The sequence below is a fragment of the Engystomops pustulosus genome, chromosome 2 (assembly GCF_040894005.1).
Source record: "Engystomops pustulosus chromosome 2, aEngPut4.maternal, whole genome shotgun sequence".
NCBI lineage: Eukaryota > Metazoa > Chordata > Amphibia > Anura > Leptodactylidae > Engystomops > Engystomops pustulosus.
The window spans coordinates 188,802,844-188,829,170 of NC_092412.1; the positions used below are offsets into that span (position 1 = coordinate 188,802,844).

At 40.7% G+C, this 26,327-nt stretch overlaps 1 protein-coding gene across 2 annotated transcripts; it reads left to right on the forward strand.

Annotated features, from left to right (window-relative positions):
* Window positions 1–756: 756 nt before the first annotated feature.
* On the forward strand, window positions 757–20,179 carry LOC140119032 (monocarboxylate transporter 1-like). Of its 2 annotated transcripts, none has more exons than XM_072137621.1 (5): window positions 757–887; window positions 10,479–10,729; window positions 13,697–13,840; window positions 14,904–15,764; window positions 17,366–20,179. In XM_072137621.1, the coding sequence occupies exons 2-5, from the start codon at window positions 10,513–10,515 to the stop codon at window positions 17,620–17,622; spliced, it is 1,479 nt and encodes a 492-aa protein (XP_071993722.1). In that variant the 5' UTR covers window positions 757–887; window positions 10,479–10,512; the 3' UTR covers window positions 17,623–20,179. The 2 variants fall into 2 exon arrangements, with proteins under 2 accessions (XP_071993722.1, XP_071993724.1); XM_072137623.1 differs by lacking the exon at window positions 757–887 and adding an exon at window positions 928–1,071.
* The last annotated feature ends 6,148 nt before the right edge of the window (window positions 20,180–26,327 follow it).

A 26,327-nucleotide genomic window follows, 5' to 3' on the forward strand; every position in this document is an offset into this window, starting at 1 on the left:
GAGACTTAGCGGGTTTTCTCAGCACTCTATATTCATACAGAGACACAGCAGTGACTCTCCCGCTTCTGTCTATAGCCTGTAGCAGGTACACGCTATGGCCATGACCTCACTTTTATACGTACAGAGACTGCCGGTGACGGGAGGTAAAGCGATGGACTGGGGCACCAGAGAAAGGTAAGTATACAGTGGGTACACAAAACATTCAGACCCCTTACATTGTTTTAATGTTTGTTTCATTGCAGACAATTGGTAAGATTGGTACCCTCTGCACCCCAACTTAACTGTAAAAAAACTGAAATGTAGTTTTTTTTTCTAATTTATTAAACTGAAATATCACCTGGTCGTAAGTATTCAGCCCCTTTGCTCCTATTTACCTCACATGCTGTCCATAGACTGTAAGCTCTTGTGAGCAGGGCCCTCACTCCTATGGTGTTATATGACTGTTTGTGCTCTGTATATGTCCCCTATGATTTGTAACGCGCTACAGAATGTGACGGCGCTATATAAAGATTCTTATTCTGATTACTTTTAAGTTTACAGGTCACATGACCCTCCCCATCCTTCCTCAAGACCTTGATGTGCTCTGCTCCCGGGGGACTAGTAGCGCCTCAGTGTCCCCAGCCGTAGCTTCATTATACATCACTCTATGAATACATAACACACAGTGAGGTAACGCTACTCCCGTCAGCAATGACGTGTTGTGCGGTCACCTTTATCTGTTTATGATGGGCGGGACGGAGGGAGGGGCGCGCATGCTCATTAGGTGGGAGCTGATGCGGTGCAGACCACTGCTGATTAGTCCATTGCTCTGGTGATTCGTATCGTGCGTGGCCGCTGCAGCCTATTCTCCGCCTCTCGTCTTCTCTTCGGGTTCATTGAAAGCAGAGGTGAGTGGCTGGAGCTCCGGCGGCATCGGGCACACGTGTGCTGAGGGCTCCGCTAGCAGGGCTTATCTGCGGTCCGCTAGAGCAGCTGCTGTGCAAGTTGTACGATGATGGGCGATCCACGTGTTATCGGGCGACCTCATTGTGTAGCATAGCAGCTTGGGCTCCTACGCGTTAACCCTCACTGGTCCGAGGAAATATTCCTTCCCGGCCTCAGAAATGACTGTAACGTCCGTACAATAGGAGACCGACCCTCAGTGCTCAGAGACCCCCAGTCTATAGTCCATGGCCATGTTTGGGGGTGACCCTCAGTGCTCAGAGACCCCCAGTCTATAGTCCATGTTTGAGGGTCACCACCTGTAGAAAGACCTCTTTCATCACTCCTAGCATGGTGACCCGGCTGATGTGATGTAATGCCCTGGAAATCCATGGCTAGGCATATTACAAGGGCTGCTGCTATTGATCCTGCCCTTAGGTGACTTGAGATAACTTTATGGTAATGGACATAAATGTCTTTATCTGCTCCTTATAGTAGACTTGTTATAGTAAGGCCACATCCACACAAGTATCTTGATCACGTATAGGGTTAAATTAAACACATTCCTTAGCTTTAGGCTTTATTAGGTGGAAAATATGACCCTGAAAGTAGTGGATGAGATCCCTCTCCGGTGTGAGGATGTGTTCCTATTGTCTTGTGACTTGTTTGTTGTGCTCATGGCTACACTGAGGTATGTACTGGCCTCATGTGCCCTCAATGTCCTCTAACTTTCTTATACTAGATTGGGGGCATCCAAAACCGTTACACACTGAAACTACTTCCATATGCGTCCATGAAATCTGCTCCACATCTAAACCCTCACAACGACACAGGGGTTCGCCCTTCTTGAGGGATCAGAAGATACATTTGTATCACATCCTCATCTGACATGTAGTATAGTAGGAAGGTCCTTTATTTATAATTCCAGGCATTGTCGGTCATATCTGACAATGTTATTGCTCTGCTGTGTCTCTATACCCCATGCTGGTAAAGTGGGGGAGGGGTGCTACTTTTGTTTTTTTTTTTGTTTTTTTTTTTTTTACTTCCTATCCTCCTCTGTCCTGTTTTATACAACTGAATGTAACCTCACCCTAAAGCCCCCTACTGACCTGCAATTTTAATGCAGCCTCTGGTGCACCTTTTAGAGGATTTTTTTTTTCTTTTGCAGATCTACATCAGAAAATTTATTTTACGTTGGATCTATAATTCCTCAGATTGTGGCAGTTGCGGCACAGACATGCTCTGTGCTAAGAACAGGGCAGCTTTGTAGTCCATGCAGGAAATAAGCTTAAATTCCTTCTCTGAGATGCTAAATTATAGGGATTCCTTCTTGTGGCATATACCCTGTGCATATAATGGTTTAGTGCTGCACAGGTATTAATGTGGGTATCTTTTGGTAGTAGTGCTGTTGTATCGCCTGTGATCAGATCACTGCTGTGTTAGTGGGGTAGAAGCTGTCTCTGAATGTGCTTGTGGTATTGGAGTACCGTATATGGGTTGCTGCAGCGTTAAGTACTGGAGCATTTCTGTCTGTATGGTGTGTTAGAAGAATTCCAGTTGGTAGCAGTATACTTTGTACTTCACTCCCTCCCACTCCTATGAGGTTAGCTTTTCATCTTGCAGACACGAGATTTTTTTTTTTTTCCCCTTCCTTCTTCCAAGGGTGACCCTGCCTCCAGTGCAAGCTACTCAATCCCTGTCTTATTGGGCGTCTTGGTTGCTAAGCAACTGTTGGCATGCAAGTTGACACCCTAGCTCTGTTTTGAGGATGGGTGTTACTCTTCAGATTTTTAGGTGCAGGTTTTAAAGTACTAACAGTTGTGGATTGTTAAGGGAATATGTCAAAATGCAATGATTAAAAACCTAAAAAAAAACCTGCATCAGATAAGCTAAACGTGTTATAGCTCCGTGTGTCCTTCTCATAACCTTTGGATGTAAAATGGTGCTTGTGAAATGCTTATCCCTCCCTACCCCCTCCTGATCCAGACGGGATGATTTGCATCAGAACTTTCCAGGATGTCATTTATAATCCGATTCTATTTACATGTTTGATTCAACTTCTTCATGCGTTTCTCCTATGCAAGCAGCTTTCCAGGGAGCCTATCAAATAAGTGTTATAGTGACATGGCAGGTTATAGAATATAGAGTAAACAAAAGTTGCCAATATTGTTACATCTTTATTTCAAATGCAACAACTTTTAACCATTTGGTAATCATTGAAGCACATGAGTCGGCCATAGGTACAACTTCACACCCTCTGAGTTCAGTCTGTGAACACAGACCATGCAGGGTTTTGCTTCATGGACTGAACCCACTCCTCACTGTGGTGAAAATGGAGTAAAATCTGCTCCAAAACGAATGAAAAGTGGGGATCAAAGAACTGCTTTTCAAGCCTCAGCTGAACAGAAGCCTTGTGTGAGCCGGTCATTGGCCTTGCACTTCACCACTCGTCCAACCCTCTTCCCCTGTACGCTGTTCTAAAATGTGTTCATAATAGACTTCTCATAGGAACCATGGAGGAGATTTATAATCAAGTTTCTGAAGTAAAACTCTCTGGTTTTACAACAAATCAGAGTTTAGCTTTAATTTTAAAAACTGTTGTGGGAAATGAAAGCTGTGCTCTGATTGGTGGCCATGATTGCTATAAAAGACTTGATAAATCTCCCCACATTAGACTATCAAACTATAGAAAAGTGACCTTGATTCATTCTAAAATGCCTATTTCTTGGATCCTAAAGTAGATTTTTCTCGCTGGAAAGAAGCAATTGGTTCTAGGTGATAATTCCAAGTATTTACCTTCATGTGGAGCTCTGGCATTGCATCTAGTTAGTTGAAGTTTGGTTTGGACTTTGTCCTAGCATCCACAGGCAATAGTAGCCCAGATCCATGCTAGGATAGTTGATCTTTTGCACAGTTGTCATTTTGGAGCCAGGTTACAGTCATAGCTCAAGGGCTTTTGTCTACAGATTGTGTTTTTTGGTCTTTAACCAGTGGCAAAGGTAACTTCTTTCCATGTACTCAGTAGCAGCCATAAATCTACTGAATGTGTGACAGAACTGATGCTGAGCCTTTGAAGTAGGAATTATCTTTCTCTATATGTTCAGTGTAACTGCAGGTCCATAATGTGCAGGTTCTCCACACACCTCAGCATATAGTTACATTGGGTCATTGGGCACAAAGCTGTGCTCAGAGGAGCCTTGCAGTGCTGGACTGCTTAAGAAACCTCCACAGAAATGGCAAGTTTCAGTCTCTGGAAGAATTTTTAGTTTTGTATGTAAAACATATTTCCACAGCCCTACATCTCCACATTTCTGCTCTTGTAATTCTCACTTTAAACAGGGGAGAATTTCTTAGGATTTGTAAACCAGGACCTAGAGTACCATTAATCCGGGTGCATGATGATGTGAAGGATATACTAGGAGCCCCTTGGTAAAGTTTGGCAGAAGGAATGGTGCACAAGCTCTTGATAGATTTCCTCCAGTTGGTCTAACAAATAGACAATTTCTAATTCTGTAGGGGATTTCAGTGCTATTTCTTTTCATAGTGTTTTACTATAGTTTGGTTGGGATCACTTTTAAATGCATTCTGGCAAGTGTGTGTTATGTTGAGTTTTGTGGGAGGTGGTTATTTTATATAGTTTGGAGCAAAAAGACATAAAAAGCAGTATGTATTAGCACTCCTGAGAGAGATGTGGGGAGTCCTGATTATTTCTGCCTCCAGTAATGGAGTACAGTACAGTACATGTATACAGAGAGAGCTATGCGTCTGGATGGGTGCAGTAATCTGCACTCCCGGGGGGGGGGGGAGGGGGTCTTGTCAATATTCTGAAATCCGGCTACACAATCGCATATTGACAATCGTGTGTTCGTGTGTTCTCAGGTGGGGCAGCAGAAATCACCTGATGGTTCACGTGATGCTAATGTCTAGCACCATCTTGATACTCGGTGTTGGAAGTAAACGGTCACATGACTTTTCCGATAAGTGGTAACCATACTGTGGTTTGGCAATATTAACCTTTCTGTTGTATGAAGTAAGAATAGTTCATGTATAAATATCCAGCTCACCTATTTGCATATGGGTCACTTCTTTTTGTGCAATATCCACAGTTCCAGTGTGAACGGTGCTCGGATCCTTAGTTGAAGAGAGAGATCTGTGCCGCCTTAGGTGTGTCATGCGATAAAGTAGAAGATGGATCCAGCACTCGTGGGAAATAGGTTAAACTTGCATTTTCTTTATTTAATCCATATTATGCAAATACAAAAAACAAAAAAGCCATGGTAAAAAATGAGCTGCAATGCTCCCTGTTAAAAATAGGTAGAAACAGCAGACCTACGCGTTACGGACAAATACTGGCATGTCGTCCTTAGTCATGACTAATGTGACTAAGAACGACATGCCAGTATTTGTCCGAAACGCGTAGGTCTGCTGTTTCTACCTATTTTTAACAGGGAGCATTGCAGCTTTTTTGTATTTGCATAATATGGAATAAATAAAGAAAATGCAAGTTTAACCTATTTCCCACGAGTGCTGGATCCATATACTACTTTATCTTTCTGTTGTATATCTGGTGCAGGATAAAACAACTGGTCATATAGTCCTTATAATGTCTTTCTGTCACACGTTATCCTCTGAATTCTCTTGCGGGTTCGTATGACACAAGTGAAATGTTTAGAAATGTCTTTCTGCCCTACAATTCACACAATTGTCTTCTATTATCCATTCCTATTGCTTTTGCTTTGTGCAGTCACCTTGCTTGTCTAGATCACCTTTGACAAGGGCAACATTGTGGCACAAACGAAGCGCTGGCACAACACTGTAATGTGATCCGTGTTCTTAGCGTTATGATGGTGCATCTATGTGTTTGAACCTACTGAATAGCGTATCAAACGTGTCTATTGAAATTAATAGAATCAACAGTGTCGTCCCACAATGTATTGGCTGTGCCCTCCACTGAAAGGCGCACACAGTGCTATTTGTAACCTGCAACCATCTGATGTGAATGCAAAATCCAGCCATGTGGCCTCTTCAGCTATAAATGCTTGTCCTTGTCACGAGACTCGGTGGTAAGTTGAACAATTCCAGAGCTTGTTCTAGTCTCATTCACTCTTGTGCTAGTACCAAGATAGCTGCATCCAGTTTAAAGGAACCAAAGCGTTCTAACACTATACAGAATGATTGCAAGGCCCTCATCCCTATAGTTCCATATGACTGATATTACTCTGCAAATTCTGCTATGGAATTTGATGGTGCTGTAAAAATAAAGGTTATTATTAATGATTGTTGAAGCATGTGACTAGCGTCAGTGATGTTCCTGGTGGTTCTGGTTTATTAGTTGCTATTTTTTCCATTAATGCCCTTATTGACCTTTTAGGTTAATGGGATTTGTGTGCAGGAACATCTCATTTGTGACATTCGCTGGTAATGGATCATTGGTTTTCTCCTTGCTAGGTGATTGTGCCAAGGATAGTGTTCTTCATCGGTAGACACACACTTCTGTGCTCTGCAAGTTCAGGGGACTTTGTTAAAAAGTCATCTACTAGTTGTTGAGTAGGCTTTTTCTCTAGTGATCAAGTAATTTTTTTTCTTTTATTGTAAGAATGGGAAAAACTAAACTCCCAAAGGGACTGATCCAAATGAACCCTACTGTTAATAGGCTCCATTTTTTTTTTTTTTTTTTTTGTATTTTACCTCTTCAGTGCAATGGTTGCATAAAGGAAATCTGCAAAATCGAGCACAAGCCAGGGATACTTGCATAGATCCAGGCCCTGTGGCCATAGTAATGTTATATTTGCTATCCATCCTTCTAAAGCGAACTTACCTTCTGGCTCGTTTAACTTTATCTGGAGGTTTTACCAGAGCCCCTCTGTGCTGCAGCTTGAAAGGCTGTTAAGTGGTGCTGGAGCACCCCCATACACACTCTGCTGAGGGGGTGATGACGTACTAGGCTGTGAAGGCCCAGAGGCCTACTGCCTTGTTGGCATACATTTAGAGCCACTGTTAGGCTGCATTCACATGAATGTATGCCCGTGGGCATACGTTTGCTGCGATGGAGAGGGGTGCCCTTCCCCTCTCCATATATGGGATCTGTCCTATGTTTTCCTCATGTATGGAGCGGCACCATAGCGCTCCGTGCGGTCATTGCCTTCTATGTGGGTCATATGTACGGCCACAAGATTGCGGCCGTATAGAAGTCCCGCTGACAGTCGTGTGAATGCAGCCTTACCTTGCTTGTTGCGTTTGTTGTGGAATCCCCTCTAAAATGCAGGAATTGTTTTGTATGTTTTTTGTTTTGTTTTTTTTCTGCTGACCATAATATTTGTATGACGAATATGTATGCAGCAATGTTCCATATTTCCTTCCGTTGTTTTAACACTTCATTGCTCTCTTGCACTACTAGCAGACTAGCCCAGTGTGACTAAGCAGTCAGACGTCACCCTCCTGGGGAAAACTCTTCCTGGATGTGTAACTATTACTAATGAAGCCACGTGCTTCTAAATGAATAAAAGAGAAGCCCTCTTGTTCTGGTGTTCACGTCCTGCACGTAGATCACAGTAGTGTCAGGTATCACCAATCCTAACTCTCAGCCCTGATGTTGGCGTGAAAGAGGCAGCGGAAAATATTCAGCTTTTCTTGTTAGGTAAAGCACTGAGCTAGCATTTTAGCTATCTGACCTTGTTTCCTAATATGTACACTGTTCTGTCACGGCTTTCCAAATATTTCCACTGCTTAAAGGAACAGCTCTCCTGAAATTTCTGTTTTTAGTGAATAATTTTATAGGAGTTTGGATATGCCAAAAACGTAAAATTTTCTAAAATGGTGTTGACTTTTGCTCACTGATTTATTGATCATTACACCCCAAAAATAAAACCTTTGTACTTGGTGTGTACTGATGGTATTCAAATGAATGTATTTCCTCAAATGAGTCAAGTGTAGAGGCTGCAGGAGAAGTCTCTTCAAAAACTCCCATTTTCATTCTCTTGTTCCTAGAAATGTGCTTTTGGTCTCCAATTAAAGGTAGGTATCAGATCGCAACAGAATTGTCTACAGAACTGAAGATAAAGGCAGATAAAACAAAGAGGCGCTCCGGAGGAGGTAAAGAGTTTTTATCAAAGTTGGACAACACCTTTAATATGACACCTACAGCATGTTTCTAGGTACTATAGAAGTAAAGATGGGGGTCAATCTAAATTGACATTCTCCCTGCAGACTCTAAAAGTGACTCTCTCAGGCAAAATATGATTGGCCTAAATGCACACAAACAGCCCTGTGGTTGGATGTGGCCCGTGTGTCATAGGTTCATAAATACTGTCGAGCCACAAACAAGGGCAGGAGTAGCACTTGGTCTGTGATTTATAGCTTGCACGCATCTGTGGAATGAGCCCATAGGAATCAATGTGTCAATGTACTGTCTGTTGAAGTAACAGCAGGTGGACCTGCATGAGTGCTGTACCTGACCCCCATTGTATGCGAGTGGGGGTTTGTTGAGTGCTGTATGTTTCCATCATGTGACTTATTTGGCCCTTTTTGTGGCAACGGGTATCTAGCCATTATTTTTATCCTTTGCTTCTTCCGAAGTATTGCTGCTATATATATATTTTTTTTTTTTTTTTTTTTTTTTTCCCACCACCCATGTTTGTAGATGGGGTGTAGCCTGCTAAATTTTCATTTTCATTTTTTGGACTGAAGAGCAAATGGCAAAGCAGATAAACACTGGTTATTTAGTAAACTGTTCATCACAAAATTTATTTTCTGGTGGGGGCAGCCTTGGGAATTTTTGTAGAACCGAATGCAAAGCATCCAAACCTTTTATGAGGATCATATTGTAACCTTCTACACTCACCGGCCACTTTATTAGGTACACCATGCTAGTAACGAGTTGGACCCCCTTTTGCCTTCAGAACTGCCTCAATTCTTCGTGGCATAGATTCAACAAGGTGCTGGAAGCATTCCTCAGAGATTTTGGTCCATATTGACATGATGGCATCACACAGTTGCCGCAGATTTGTCGGCTGCACATCCATGATGCGAATCTCCCGTTCCACCACATCCCAAAGATGCTCTATTGGATTGAGATCTGGTGACTGTGGAGGCCATTTGAGTACAGTGAACTCATTGTCATGTTCAAGAAACCAGTCTGAGATGATTCCAGCTTTATGACATGGCGCATTATCCTGCTGAAAGTAGCCATCAGATGTTGGGTACATTGTGGTCATAAAGGGATGGACATGGTCAGCAACAATACTCAGGTAGGCTGTGGCGTTGCAACAATGCTCAATTGGTACCAAGGGGCCCAAAGAGTGCCAAAAAAATATTCCCCACACCATGGCACCACCACCACCAGCCTGAACCGTTGATACAAGGCAGGATGGATCCATGCTTTCATGTTGTTGACGCCAAATTCTAACACTACCATCTGAATGTCGCAGCAGAAATCGAGACTCTTCAGTCCAGGCAACGTTTTTCCAATCTTCTACTGTCCAATTTCGATGAGCTTGTGCAAATTGTAACCTCAGTTTCCTGTTCTTAGCTGAAAGATGTGGCACCCGGTGTGGTCTTCTGCTGCTGTAGCCCATCTGCCTCAAAGTTCGACGTACTGTGCGTTCAGAGATGCTCTTCTGCCTACCTTGGTTGTAACGGGTGGCGATTTGAGTCACTGTTGCCTTTCTATCAGCTCGAACCAGTCTGCCCATTCTCCTCTGGCATCAACAAGGCATTTCCGCCCACAGAACTACCGCTCACTGGATGTTTTTTCTTTTTCGGACCATTCTCTGTAAACCCTAGAGATGAAATACTCAGACCAGCCCTTCTGGCACCAACAACCATGCCACGTTCAAAGGAACTCACATCACCTTTCTTCCCCATACTGATGCTCGGTTTGAACTGCAGGAGATTGTCTTGACCATGTCTACATGCCTAAATACTAGTTGCCGCCATGTGATTGGCTGATTAGAAATTGAGTGTTAACGAGCAGTTGGACAGGTGTACCTAATAAAGTGGCCGGTGAGTGTATATTAGAGATCTGTCATTGCACACAAAAAAAGCACTGCATATAAATGGCCTGAGTAGCCATATCTGATGGGAGAACCATCACGGTTGAACGCTCCAGTCTTGACTGATGTCCTATAGGTTAGCTACACGTAAGCTACACTTGCTTTCAAAAGCTGCCATCTAAACTAGTAATAATGTACCTGGACTATGGGATGTTGATTAAGCCAAGACATGATGATTTTTTTTTTTTTTTTTTTTTTTTCCCTGACTATTCAGAGCTATTTGCTTTGATGCTGTCCTGGAAATCGGGTCTTTGGGGGTTTGTGAGCCTAATGCCTCATGACTGGTTCCCTTAAGTCAGTGATCACTTAATGATTCTTATGACCAGTTCTTTTCTGCCTTCTATGGTTTCCTTTTTAAAAAAATAAATAAATAAAGCCTATTACATTTGGGTGTTGAGAATTCTAATTCTGGGACTTATCCAGACCTGGCTCATGAGTCAAGCTATATTGGAGCTTAGTTTTGTCACTTACTTTCCTAATGCTACATGTATTTTTCTTGTTTTTCAGAAGTTGCAAGGAAAAAGCTTAAAACACCAGAAAGATGCCACCTGCAGTCGGAGGACCTATGGGTTACACCCCACCTGAAGGAGGCTGGGGGTGGGCTGTAGTGGTTGGAGCTTTTGTGTCCATTGGCTTCTCTTACGCCTTTCCAAAATCCATAACAGTGTTCTTTAAGGATATAGAAGTGATATTTGGAGCAACAAGTAGTCAGGTCTCCTGGATTTCTTCTATTATGTTGGCGGTGATGTATGCTGGAGGTAAGGCCTAGTTGTGAAGTTATTTTCTTTAATGCAGTTTTCTGATTACAAATTATATTGTGGGAGTCATAGAATACCCAATGCAGCACAATACTATTGTGCTAACTTGATATATGAATGCATTCAGGACATGTCCTGTTTTTCCTTGATGACATATCATTTTTAGACTACTCCAAGCCTTGCAGAATACAGCAGGCTCTCCCTATGTCTATCTGCAGGCTCATTGAGTGTTTACTGTCATCTTCCAGATTTGTTGCTGGATTTCCCTACTTACAGGCAGTGGTTTATGTACAATTTATGAGCTTCTTTCAGCTGGCAGCGCATATTGACACTCATCAGCACTATTTAAATATTCTGGAAAGATTGAGAAAAATACATGATCAGAAAGATGGGGATAATTGTCAGCCATGGCATCCACTGTAAAAGCAACCACTACAAGGCAGCATTCACACACCCTTTTTTTTTTTTTTTTCCCCTCCTCTCTCTCCACTAAACACAACTTCTTTGCAGAGGGGATGAGCTACTTCTGAATGCAGATGCATTTAGACCTAAATGCTTGTATTCAGAAATGAGCAACAAGTTTTTGCTGGTTAACAATACAACATGTGTTGCTCGTTCTCAAATTCCAGATCCAGCACAGTTGGGTCTAAACGCTGCTTTCCTAAGCCCCTCTACGCTTGGATTGTGTGTTTATTAGCGCCATACGGTATTTAAATGAGAGAAATCTTGTCTGAAAAATTTTACGGAATGATAACAGGCTGCTGTTTAGTGGAGAAGCTGCCATTCCTTGCATTATATAACTTGAAATTTTGTACAGTGTGCTTGGTCTGTGCTTCACAGTCCAACCTTGAAGTGTGAAACTGCCCGTACAAAAATTAGTTTGTTTGTTAACCCAGCATAGAAAGAAAACTGTCCCTATATCCTGCTCAGATCATGGTGACATAACATTTTATAGTTCTCTGCCTCTGTTTGGTCCTGACGTTGAGTTTGCTATACTTTTATAGGATCCGGTGGAAATTCTACTATATAAATTAATTTCACAGTTGGTTTAAGGGCACAGATTTTTTTTTCCCATCAATTTACCTCAAAAGCTTCCCCTGTCATTTTCCTGCCTGCTTCTCCAATGCTCACAGTGCCATCCCATCTGACGGAAAGTGTTTTATATAGGATTGTGCTGAGCTAGTGTGTAAGCAGCTTGTTTCTATACTGCTGCACATCATCAGACCTATTGTTTCCAGTTTATGAAAAGGACTGCCATGTGTGATTGTGATTAGACACATTTTGTATAACAAAAAATACACCGCTACTTGCCAGCACAATTACAAAACTTGTCACACAGTTTGGCTGAGAACTTGCGTATTGTATATCAAAAAAACCTTTTTTGTATATTTATTTTTTTGCTGATATAAAGGCAATTTTTTTAAAAATATATTTTCAATGTAGAGTATATTCAACTGATGCCAGGGTTATTAAAGCACTAGACCTGAAAGGACGGAAAATACTTCAGTATGCAAAGACCATTAATATGCTCACATTTTTGATTGTTGAACCACCCAATTGTGATTGGTCTTAATTATAGATCCCATATTAATCAGCGGCCATAAAGGATCTCCTCTCGTGTTCAGATACAGCCATGCAAAATGTTATGGAGTTTGTCTCCATAATGCTTAAAAGCTTTGTACCCAGAGCCTCTAGTTCAGTGGTGGCGAACCTATGGCACTGGTGCCAGAGGTGGCACTCGGAGCCCTCTCTGTGGGCACCCGGGCCATCCCCACAGCATGAAGTTCACTGGACAGGACTCAAAGAATCTTCCTACAGAATCTTCCTAAAATGATAGGTGAATTTGCCCTCCTCCTTTCAACTGCTTTGGTGTCTTTAGGAGGCTGAATGATTGAAAGTTGTCAAAAAACAAGGAGAATAAATTACTGCTTAAATTGGTGTGCTGGCACTTTGTAATAAATAAGTGGCTTTTGGTTGAAGTTTGGGCACTGAGGCTCTAAAAGGTTCGCCATCACTGCTCTAGTTGGTGTATTTTCTGACCTACACCTGTATGAGACTAGAGCCTCTGTCAGGTGGATGAAGGTTTATGGATATGTAAAAGTCCATAGTTTAGTTGATAAGAGCACTGTATCTCACCGGCATGGGAGAGAGTGGAGGTTGTGAGTTCAAGTCCCGTCTAACCCAAAGTTATGGATATGTTTGCGCTTAGAAAATGATATGTAGATGTTATTGGGAGGTTGGGGGGGGGATATCCGAAGTGTCTGAGAGCAGAACTGTTCTAGCTGCCCATGGCAGCCAATCAGAGCTCAGCTTTCATTTTCCTACAGCTGTTTATGAAATTAAACTGATATGTTTTTGAGGTAAAACTTGCAGTTGCCATTGAAAACCAGACTTTTCTGCTGGCATAGACGTTCATTGCATGCAGGCACAGGCGGTAGGCACAATTCTTTTGGTCTCCCAGCACAGTGTCTGAGCCGGGCAGCTGCTCCAAGAAAGATGGAGCAGGTCCTATCTGACAAAATCTTCAACAAATAAGTTTATGCCTTATGCACTCCTGTACTACATTTGTATATTTGACACTATCCCAAATCATGTCTGCATGTAAATAAAATATGACTTTCTCTAAAGCAGACCTGGAGTGAGCTCTCTATTATATATTGGTTGATGACCCAGGCTGACATTGCGTTGCTACAGCTGGGCTGTGTTCTTGTTCTGGTATTATGCCAAGTCATGTTAAAGCCAGATTGGTTGTCAGTATAAATGTGATAGGCATGTTATATAAAGGGATAGGCATGTTGGGGACGTCAACATTTTGGAGTACATTTGTAAAATGTCCTTGACTTGCATTGTTCAAAGTCACAAGCTAGTCCTGAGCCCTAGTAATACATAATTTCCATGTTCTGAAGTTCCAAAAATAAATGTTCAGTAATCTTATGATTATTATTATTATTATTTTTTTTTTTTTAGGTCCCATAAGCAGTGTGCTGGTGAATAAATATGGGAGCAGACCTATCATGATAGCTGGTGGTCTTCTTGCAGGCACTGGCTTAATTGCAGCTTCATTCTGTAATACTGTGAGTGAGCTGTATTTCTGTATTGGAGTTATTGGAGGTAAGTTTTTTTTTTTTTTTTTTTCCAGAATACAAAGGTCTGATCTGTCTGAGTAGAAAAGCAAGAATATGTTGTATAGTCTTAAAAACACCCTCTGTTGTCTCTCCTACATGACTTCAGTTAATTTGTTAAGGTGTCCCCTATCCACAGGATAACTAATTGGTAATGTTCTGGCTGCTGGGACCTTCACGTGAGCATTCCAGAGAACAGCAATCCCATTCTCTCTAATGAATTATCCTTCTGCTCCATTCTCTGTGCTTAGCTATTTCTGTAGCTCCAATACAATTAAATGAGTCGCGGGGGTCTCGCTATCATGGTCGGTGGGAGTTGTAGCAGTTGAACAATTACCGATCACATATCCTTCCCGGTATAACTTAAAAACTTGGCCACTTTTCCTAATGTTTTAGTAATGTGTGAGGGGCAGAATATTAGGTAACTTACCAACATATATCTTTTAAATATTCTGCACCACTTTATTGATATGGAAGTGAAGTCTCCTGTCTTATTACCTCATCTGCCAGACTTCATGTCCATAAAATGGCCTGAGATGGAGGGTCATGTGATCTCTATTTGTCAATGAATAATTGCCATTATTGCCATATTCATAAATACTATCAGAAAGTGCAGAAAGTTTAATAGATGAATATTGGTAAATTACCTAATGCCCTGCATCCCACTCTTACACATGTTACAAAAAAACATGAAGTAGAGACCGACTCTTTTAAGGCATGTGTAGTTGAAGCTGAAAACGTTTTCACAAAGTTAACCACATGCTGCAATTAAAATGCAAAGCAAGCTCAAACACCAACCTCAAAGGAATTTCAGCATTTTGTGCTGCGCCCTCAGTTTGGGGGATGTCGGGGTTGGTAAGCTGGCCATTTTAACTGATTTAGAGGCTTCATATTATGGAATTTTTATTCCTAGCTAAAAAAAAAAAAAAAAAAAATTCAGACAATGGTTTCCTACATACTCATTAGTGTTCTAATTTCTTTTTAATAAATTAGTCTAGAATTAGACAAGATATTACGTTTTAAGTTTTTTTTTCTTTTTATTTTCTCTGCAGGATTTGGTTTGGCTTTTAACTTGAATCCAGCACTAACCATGATTGGCAAATATTTCTTTAAGAGGAGACCAATAGCTAATGGACTCGCCATGGCAGGAAGCCCTGTATTTTTGTCTACACTCGCTCCCCTGAATCAGTATTTTTATAGCATCTTTGGATGGAGAGGAAGCTTCCTTATCTTGGGTGGTCTTCTGCTGAATTGTTGTGTAGCAGGCTCCTTAATGCGTCCCATTGGACCAAAACCTGATGACATGAAAAAGAAAGCGACTAAGGAGGTTTTGGAAGAAGCAGGAAAGTGTGCCTCAAAAGAAGATGGTGATGCTAACAAAGATCTAATTGACGGCAAAGCCAAAACGAAGCCAACCTGCTTTCAGACAATCAACAAATTTTTGGACTTTTCTCTATTTACACATCGTGGATTTTTGATTTACCTTTCTGGCCACACCATTATGTTCTTTGGACTATTTGCCCCTTTAGTTTTCCTCAGCAATTATGCAAAAAGCAAGAATATTTCCAATGAGCGTGCAGCCTTCTTGCTTTCTATCCTTGCTTTTGTAGATATGATTGCAAGACCGTCCATGGGGTTAGTCGCAAATACTAAGTGGGTGAGACCAAAGGTGCAGTATTTCTTTGCTGTTGCTGTGCTTTACAATGGTGTTTGCCACCTTTTGGCTCCTCTATCATCAGATTATGTTGGTTTTGCTGTATACGCTGCCTTCTTTGGATTTGCTTTTGGTTGGCTTAGCTCTGTCCTCTTTGAAACTTTGATGGACTTGGTTGGACCACAGAGATTTTCAAGTGCTGTCGGATTGGTAACTATTGTCGAATGTTGCCCTGTGCTCCTTGGACCACCTGTTTTAGGTAAGAATAGTCAGAAAAATGACTTTCCGCGAAAGGAATATGTGTCCGCTTCTGTCTCTGCATAATTCTGTTTACCTTCACAACAGACTTTTACGATTCAATAAGATTTTGAAATAACAATATAAATAAGGCCTCTTGCCCATGAGTGAGTGTGGTCAGTGAAAAACTCTGTGCTGGGATGAAGTGACATTCCTGTGATCACAAGTTCGGATCAGATCCCTTTAGCGCACAAAATTATTTTTACTTGCTGCACTTGCTTGTAGACAAGAGGCCCAAAGGATATGATGGGCAGCTCAATAGGCCTACAGAGCAGGTATAATGTTTGTTTGGAATGTAGCCCTGAAAAAATTGCATTGCTCATACATCAGTATGAGCAAGGAATCAAGATGGGGGGGTGGGGGGCAGTTCCCCTTGCCTTCACATGGCAGGCAGTAATCACTTGCAATTTAATAGTCTGTGTGGTAAAGGGGGCGGGTGGTGAGTCGGTTGTCGATTTCCTTAGCTGAGGGATAACATGTCTTGCTGCCGCTGTAAAGTGTAGGAAATGCAACAGACTTTAAAAGGTATTGGGTAGATGACCCCACATTTAATAAGCTGGGGGCCATCCAATTTGTGCCTAGTGTTTTACCCCCTTTAAAAATCCAGAAATAACTATTTCAGCATAGACTTTTATATACTGAAAGTAAGTTGTATAGCCTGCAAGCAGAGGCCTTGAAGGGTAAATGGACAATTTTGTCTTAAAACTCTTAGGAAATTGGATAACCTCTTTAATATACATTTGTGATTGTAGTTGCAAATGTTTGTGCAGAAAGATTTGTGCACAAGAAATTGACAACTTTTTTTGTCTAATTTTCACTTTAGCGTAGCCAGATTTGCCAAATTAATGTTGTTAGATGTTGTAGATGGAAGTTTGGATTGCAACCTTGCTTTTGAGCCCAAATTTGTGACTCTTTGGACTCTAGTCCCCTTCTGGTATATGTTAATATTGCCATTTTAGGGCTTCTACCTCTCAAAACAAGGGTAATAAAAAGCTATCCAAGTCTGATGTGCCCCAAATTATTAGCAATTAAAATGTTAATTTATCCCATAATAAACCAACCCTTTTTTTCTAATTCTAAAATAAAACTGGTGTGTTCTGTAAATTACCTCAACGGCCAAGCCGTCAGACAAATAATGATGCTTATATATTCTAAAATTTGACCATAAATGAAAATAAGGGTTCTGTCCTGAAGACCAAAATAGGCCAGATCATTTAATAAGGCGAGAAACATTTATAGAGAACAATCCCCATGTGTAACTAGTAGATAATCTTTAATGTTTGTAACATTGTGTGTACCGTTTTGAGCTGCACATGATCTGTACCCATGAGACGTGTTCCCAAGATCGCAGCAGAAATTATGGGTTTGTTTATTTTCAATCTGTCTGCCAAGGATATTCTGTCCAGTCTCCTTCTGTTGGCATACATTAACACATAGTGATACTATGAAACTGCTTATTGCAGTATGTATGCAATTTCCAACATTTTAGTTGAAAGCTGGTAATCTTAATGTTGATGGTAGTCAGTCAGGATAAAAGCTTAACAAGACTATTTTGTTTTCTAGGTAAACTTCATGATATGTATGGAGACTACAAGTACACTTACCAGGCTTGTGGGGTAGTGCTGATCATTTCTTCAATATACCTCATTATTGGAATGACCATCCATTACAGACTCCTAGCAAAAGAGCAAAAAGCAGAAGAGCAAAAGAGAAGCCAGGAGGCAAATGGTGGAGAAGCTGAATGCAAAACCAACAATGAACTCTCAGTCATTCCTCAGAATTCCGATGAAGTGGTGAAAGAGCAGGAAAGCAACATATGAGACTGCTTTTTTTATTGGGTGGACAGTCAACACATGACACTGATCCCGCACAATCTAATTTTAGGATAGAATTTTATTTTATAAGCCTTATTTTGAAACTTTTTTTTTTTTTTTTTTTTTTTCTCTGTAGCAGAAAAACATTTCAGCAGACAGAAACTAAACGTTGCAATTTTAGGTTTTTTGGAACATTAACTTGTGCCTTATTAATGCTATTCACAAACACATTTTAGCTGTTGCTTCCCCTCCGCCATTCCTCCCCCGTCCCAAAAGGAATTTTTTTTTTTTGTTTGTTTTTAATCTATTTGATAAAAGTGGCCCCCTGAAAGGAGTTGATTAACAGGAGCAAGAGGCAAAACTTTTCGCTTGCTTGTTCTGCAACGCTTGGATTCTGTCTTCCATGGACTTCCACTAGATAAGATGCTGCTACAATACATCAATCATTGGAAATAATTTCTGGGGCATTGACTGGCAGGACAGAATGGATCATGACTGATAATCTAAACTCTCCTAAAATATTTTTGTAATGTTTCTGTTGTTGCTATGTGTATTTCCAGTATTACTATCTGCGATGCCTTATATGGCTGCAGCTCATCTCATAAAATCTTCCAGCAGCTGAAGAGACAGTCACTGTCCTCCTGCTGTCACCATGAATGTGTTTTAGACTCACATATTTTTTTTTTACATTTTTATGCTTTGCTAATGTACATGTTAGAGCTGCTTTTAACTTTTATTTTATTTAACTATCCTATGTAATGACCAGTTTATGGTTCATGCTGACAAAAATATTGCGTTCATCATGAGTGGCTTGTAACTTGTGTGACTGAGACAGAATAATTTGTGAGCTGTATAGCTTTAGCATACTACCTTCCCCCCCCCCTCCCCCCTCTTATTTGGGGGTAACTTGTTTGTGCCTATTAATGCTAAGGACACTAAATCTTAAAGCGTGCAGCACAGGGGCACTCAGGAGAACTGTTGTAGGACTATACACTAGTAAGTTCTTGGAAAGGTATCTCCTCAGTTTTCTGGTGGAGAATCCACCTGTCTTCGCTGGTTTGAGCCCTTATTCACTAAGATGCCGGAGCCGCTTGGTGTATATGGGTGCTGGACCACCAGCAGAAGTGGATTTAAGACTGGCATTTTAAACAGGAATCATCCCCATTGTGTCCAGTCTCGTGGTCTGTTTTTTCAGAATATTTCCAAACTAGTACTTCAGCCCTAATGTTTAGGGTTATGCCTTAGTCTCTTTCCTCATAGCTTCATGTTTTCTTCCGTGGTTTAGAAAAATCTGATGTCCCATGTTTAACTGTTAACAATGTTATTTCCTGTACAATAAAAGATGGTGGTTCCAGGAGAATCCTGGCAGTCCATGTCCGAGAATCAAACTACTGAACATAGCGTTCTGCTATCTTTGGCACCTGTAGATGTTGACTGGAGCAATGGGAGGCATTCTCAAACCCACCACCTCCTCAATTAATAGGACCACTATTTTTGATTCAGTCAAACACAATAATGGTATTCCCTAACATGTCAAATATAACAGTTAAACATGGTAAATCTGGAATTCTAGCTCAATTGATGTTCAGATGCAGCAATACTTTCAATACAATCGCCTTTTTTTAAAAAAAAAAAATCTTCTCTTAAAGCTTAATTTGCTGAAAGCTTTAAATTTCAGAAGTGTGCTGTTACTGTGGATCTCATCCAGCTGATTCCATGTCACATTGTCGGGGGAACAGGGAGCAGCTCCTTGAGTTGTAGCGATGCTTTAGGCTGCATTCACACTGCCGTATGGGGGATGTATATATGGCCGACGTGTATATATAGCCTATATACGTCCCCCATAGACGGCAATGGGTGCATGGTGCCCTACGGTAGCGGTACCGCTCTGTACCCCGTGAAAAAGGACATGTCTCTTTTTGGCATATGTCGCTGTGTGCCATGTTCCTCTTTGGAGAGGGGCGGGGGTGAGCAGCGCTCCTACTCTCCCCGGCGCTGCCCTGTGCCCGCCGTGCTACGGTATTGCGGGCAATGGCAGTGTGAATGCAGCCTTGTGTGACCGCGAACAATTAACACCCCTGCTCTGCTGAGTGCTGTCTTCTCAATTTCATAGATGGGTTCATCTAAAGCATTTATGGGGTGACTTTCAGCAGAAGGTTCCCAAGATGGACTTATGTTGGCATGTGTGGACAGTTAAAAGGCATTTTGGAAGATGACAAACTTATTTCCCTACCTCCTACCACTTAATCTGGCCTGCTGGCTTGTACTATTGCTACCTCTTAAAATATATACGTTATAAAAAGAAAAGTGATCTGCTAGTGTCTTGTATAGTTTTAGTATTTGTATAGCCACCTGTATTTATACACATGTCTTCTCTAATGAAGAGAATCTGCTGCTTCAGCAGTTTAGTAGATGGTCAAAGCTCATTTGTTGTGTGATCCACTGCCAGAACAGCAGACCGCTGGTAACATTGACAATGTATTCCACGTTAGGTTCAAGCCCATAAGATTGATGTACTGTATGTAACTGGTTTTGTTTTTAAATAAAAGTTACTTTAATTTTGGTGGTGTTTATCACCTGGTTTTTACCTTTATAATCTGCAAGAAATCTAGTAAGTATTAAGCAAACTTTATTTTTTGGATTGAAAGTCTTGAAGGGATGAAAATGCTCACGTTTCTTATGCCCTGTGGAGACTGGCAATATGTGGTGATTGACCTATGAAGCATTAAATCACTATATGTATAGATAATCGGGACCCCACCCATTTGGACCACCAATTGCCTTATTTAATTCCGTAGACTTGGCCTTCTACCCGGTCAAGTTTTGAAGAGAAGTTTTTCCAGATTATACCCAGCAACATTGTGGTGTATAGATTTTCATAAAAATGTGTGTCTGTACCACATTAAATATTGTGTAATTTTGGTAACTATATCTAAGGATACAGCTGAACTACAGCAGGTACAAAAGAAGAATGCAAAGATAATTTGGGTAATGGGTAGATTTGAGTTCAGAGGTTACCCAACTTGGCTTTCACTTTAAAAAAAAAAAAAAAAAAAAAAGATGCTTATGGGACAATTTAATTACAATGTATAAAACGTTGAATAGGCAGCAGAGATGCCTTTACACCTAGTGGTGTAACAAAGACCAGGGACATCCCTTTATGCCTAGAGGTTGTATATCTCTGCTACTACATGCCTGCAGCCTAATTTAGTGTTAAATGAATGTTACACAGGTGCAGGTAGTCTTTTTGAGAAACAAAATTAGCTCTGATGGTTTTGGAACAGACCATTGAGCTATAAAACTTTTTTTTTTTTTTTTTTTTTTTTTTTTTTGACCTTCCCTGGTGAAAATGAACAGATTATGGTTAATTGGTTGATTTGTATAGCTGTTGACATTGCTTTTACAAAGCGCATGTGGTAACATATGCGTTTGTTAATGCGATGTTAACCCTATGTTAAAGCAGGCATTAACATTGCAATTGACCACTTCCCGACGTGCACTGTAATTGCACATTGTAATGAATGAGGAGGAAAATACTATAGTATGGCAGTATATCGGAGGATCGATCAGACAACCTAGGGTTAAAGTACCCTAGTAAAAATAAAATGACATATAATTCAAATCACCCCCTTTCCATAGAACTGATGTAAATAAACAGTAAAAATCAAACACATTATCGTGGCATCTGAAAATGCCCAATCTATCAAAATATAAACCTGTAATGAAAAATAGCGCCCATATTCAAAAAATGGCACAGCTCCGTACAACGAAGTATGAAAAAGTTATTAGTGCCAGAAGATGGCAAGATTAAAAATTATATACAGGATGTTTTAAATTTTGTACATGAATTAAAAAAAAGTAGACATTTTCTTTTAGGGCGCATTGAGAAAGCCGTACAATTCAAGCCTACAATAAAACAGGGTAAATGTTTTTTTTCCACCATTTTGACTGCATTTAGAATTTTTTTTTTTTTCCTGCTTCCCAATACATGCCATGGAATATTAAATGCCAAAAAATGTGAAAAATGAAAAAAACTAAAGGGCAAGGTCGTTAAGAGGTTAAAAACCGCTGTTAATACATGCGTTAATGCATATGTTAACCGTTATGTAAATGGGCAAGTCTTCTCTTCTCGCATACTGTATGTTTCCATGTGTTGCTGCTTTTTCTCACAATGCTTTTTTTTTTTTTTTTTCTCTTATGCTGTTAACTCTCCTTAGATCAATGTACAGTACTAGTTAGGCAGATCCTTCTGATAAAAGCATGACTCTGTTAACTAGGGCCGTGCATTGATCTAAGGAGAGTTAACAGCATAAGAAAACAAACAAAAAAAGCATTGGGAGCTCCGGCTACAGCAAATAACCTTTTTTGTTTATGGTGTAGTTGGGCATCTTTTAATATATCTCTTGCTTTGTGGTGAAGCAGATTCCTGTGTGATGCAAAGCTCCAGTGCTAGGTCTTCCCTTCCTTGCTTTGCACAAGCAGTACCACTGATTCTGTGTCCTGACTGGCTGAGCTGTGTGTGCGCGTTTATGTGAATGTCCTCAGTGCCGATGTCCAAAGCAGACAGAAGCAGTACTTCCTGTTTGAGATCTCGGCATGTGCTAATGGAGCCTTTGATCGCTATGGATCTGTTTGATACTGAAAGTAAGCTACTACATAGTTTAGGAATTTCCTATGACTAGTCCATACTGATCAACTATGTCCCATCTGAGTAACTAATAACTTGAAGTTATTAAGGGGCTAACCACATGGAATTTATAGTTTTGGAGGAGCCGACATGCCTAGTATGGTGTAATGGGGGATCCTGCCCACAGTTCATTTGGCGCTAACAACCTGGAATGTGGTGACGCCTATGTACCTAATGACTTGGGTGCTCCAGTCACAGCTGAACATCACTCTGGTAACCTTTCCTTACACCCATCCCACCTATGGCATAATTGGATGCAAAATGAAGGAGTTAACGGAAACCGGTAACATTAAAGTAGCAGCTGGACCTGCAGGTATTGCTATGAATGGCAGTATTTGCTCAATATTTTCAAAAGAAACTTGGATGCAAAAAACCTTCTGTGTACATCTTCTATGTTCTAAAAATACTTATTTAAAATACTTCTCAGAACGCTGGTGCATAAAATGACCTGCAAAGTTTAATCCCATAACCTTTTGTGTTATTCACAACAAACTGTTATTTATTTCACCTGTAAAATATGTAACATCTGAACAAATTACCTGAGGAATTCCATTCATGCACACTAATCCTGTATTGAGTGAAATGCGTTTTTTTTTTTTCTCTTCTACCTTCCACAGCCTGTGAGTTAAATGTAATTTTGGAAGGTATTTGTGGAGAAAGTTGTGTATGTTGACTAACTGTTCTTAAAGGAGATTATTTTTTTTTCACCTCTTACTTTACAATTTTATTCAGTTTTATTGCTGTTTTAGCTCTTAATACTTCATGCTCCCTCTGTGCTATGAGGTGGTGTGTGTTGACTATGTGCTTAGATGCTGAGGCTTATCTACACTTTTCATTTAATTAATAGATCCTCTATATAGCGCACACAGATTATGCAGCGCTGCACAGATCTTGCCAAATTGGTCAGCTGAACATTGACTGGTATCTGACACCGAGAGATGAGAGATCCGAGATGAGATAAGATCCATGTGATGCATATTACACATGACCTTCTCCCCTCTGCTATCACAGCCATTGCATACTGTCAAATCTGCTATATGCCTCCCCTGTATAAAGTTCTTATGTGCTTTTAGATTTACTCTCCTCACACTGCTGAGAGCATGCGTGCATATGTATGCTCATCCTGGAATGCAAGGGTGGAGGTTACAGGGAGAGAGCAGCTCAGTGCAGCGTCAGGCAGGAGAATATGTCTGCTGACCCAGCGCCACCCAAATTGTGTACACCATGACTGACAGGTTGGAATTATATCTGTGTAATGCTGTATTTTTGTTAATAACATTGAATTGGAGAATGTGTTACTTTCTTATCCTGAGTACATTTAAGAATCTTGTCTTCACGGGAATATCCCCTTTAATATAAGCGGATCACAGTGAGCTCTCTCCATGCAACCCTTGCCCCCGCCGAGGTACTTTTGTAGCAGTTTTCAGCTAGAAGATAAAGGGAACCTGTCCTCAGGGGACACTTTCACCTAATGACCAGTTCCTATAGCCCAGGTGATGCACAACCTGCCTGCAGCCCCGCCCCTGCTGCCTGCATCTCCAAAAGTGGAGAAATGTGGGTAGTATTATAGTTATAAACTAGTACATTAGGGACAGTATTATAGTAGCTATATTCTTGTACAAAGGGGCAGTATTATAGTAGTTATATTCCTATACATAGAGGCAATAGTATAGTAGCTATTTTCATGTACATAGGGGGCCATAGTAGCTTTATTCATGTACATAGCTAGCAGTATTTTATAGTAATATTCTTGTACAAAGGGGGCACTATTGTAGTTAGTCTTGTACATAGGACCGGTATTATAGAAGTTATATTCTTGCACATAGGGGACAGTATTATAGTAACTATATTCTTATACAGAGGAGCAGTGTTATAGTAGGTATATTCTTGTACGTGAGGGCAGTATTATGGTAGTTATATTCTTGTACTTGGGAGACGGTATTATAGTATTTCTATTTTTGTACATAGGGGGCAGTATAGTAGAAGTTATATTCTTTGTAGGGGCATGAAAATTCAGTTTTCACATTGGGTAGCAAAAAGGCTAGAATGGGCCCTGTGTAGCAGAGAATTATGAATACCTGGCTGCAAACTAGTACACAAAACAGTCAAAATACTTAACATAACACAACTTATACAGACACCACTGACTACTTGTGCTATATGGCACAAAGGAGAGAGTAAGGCCCACTTTTGTGTGGGTGGTAGAACCAAGGCCGCCGGATTATGCACCTTTCTGTCATATCTATCCGGGTATGCCCACCCGCCCATGACCTCCTGAAAGTGCTCAACCGAATAGTTTTTATGTGCCCTCATACGCTCTTAGTTGCATGTTTGATCCATGGAACACAACATTTCTTTTTTTTTTTTTTTTTTTTTTTTTTTTTTTAGGGATAGTTGTTTTCCAGTAAAGTGTAATGACCAGTTTTGTGGCCAGGAATAGGAAAACTGAAGAAGTACAGGTCTGGAAAAAATGGACTCTATATTCAGAAATGGCAGAACCTGGGCAGGGGAAGGCTAGAGACTTTTACCCATCATACTTTCCACAAAAGTATATATTTGTCTCCAAAGTGGCATGAAAAGTGGACAGCCTGAAAGTATGTGGAGCAGCACACAGGGGGCAGGAGAAGCCTGGGAATATTAAGCTGAGTCTTGCTGGAGACCTATACCTGTATGGATTCTGGATTCTGTGGCCACTCCCCTTCATAGTGTTACTCTGACTCATATAGTGGCCTCCTCTTATGTCCTTCTCTTATTGTGTCTACCCTCTATCGTTTTTTTTTTGTTTTTTTTTGTTTTTTTATTGTAGCCACTCTCATTTCCCTCTCATAATGTGGACCGCCTCTCGTACATCCCATAATGTGGGCCCCCTCTCATATCCTTCCCGTAATGTGGGCCCCTCTCTCATATACTCCCTCTCCAGACACAGGGTTTAAGTCCCAACACATCCAGAGGGTGGGAGAGCTAATAGGCTTGGGGGCCCACCATTGTTTTCACCAGCACACTGGTAGGCCAGTCAAACCCCGTTCACACCTCCTTGAAAACCTTCCTTCATCAACCAAGTTGAACTACATAGTGGTTAGTATAACCTCAGACATCTATGTTTGTAAGAGCATAAACAGATGTGTTGTACAATAACTAAGTCTCTAAAACAATATTCATAATGCTTAACAGTTTAAGGACACAGCTCAATCTGCCATGTGTTACTATATGTGATTATAAACTTAGAACGCTTTAACTTACAAAAGCGATTTTCAGATTTGGTTTTTTTTGTAACATCTTGTACTTCACCTTTAGTGGTATATTTTGGTTGAAATATTTTTGCATTTATTCATGAAAAAATTTAACATTTGGTGAAAAAAAATATAACATTTTCTGATTTCTAAATGTTATGCTCATCATACAGTTAAACTTACCTCCCAAATAAGTTACTAACCATATGTCTGCTTTGTATTTTTTTAATCTTATTTTATTACCGTATATACTCGAGTATAAGCCAAGTTTTTCAGCACAAAAAATGTGCTGAAAAACTTCACCCCGGCTTATACTCAAGTCATGAGAAAAACAAACACTGTACTCCCCTTCAGACACCCCCGACAGGTCCTCTTCTATACCGCGATGCTCTGGCATCGGCTCAGTGTTTCCACGCTGTCCTTTGCAGGGATCTTGACGTCAGTTGATCGGCTATGATGTCAGCGAGCAGCTGGCGTCACGGTTACTGCAAAGGACTGACCAGCGGACACGGAGCCATTGCCGGAGGATCATGGTATAGAAGAGGACCTGTCGGGGGGCATTAAAAGGTTTTTTAATGTTTTTCTTTTTCCTACAGGAATTGTATTGTGGGCATGCTACACACTACAGGGGGCTGGCAGGCTTTATACTATAGGGACTATCTATATACTGGGAGGCTGTGACCAATGCATTTTCCATCCATGGTCGGCAAGGTGTTAACTTTTACTTTTTGTTTTATACACCATGTAGCCTGTATAACATGTTATTTATGTTCTATGGAATATTACGATTATAG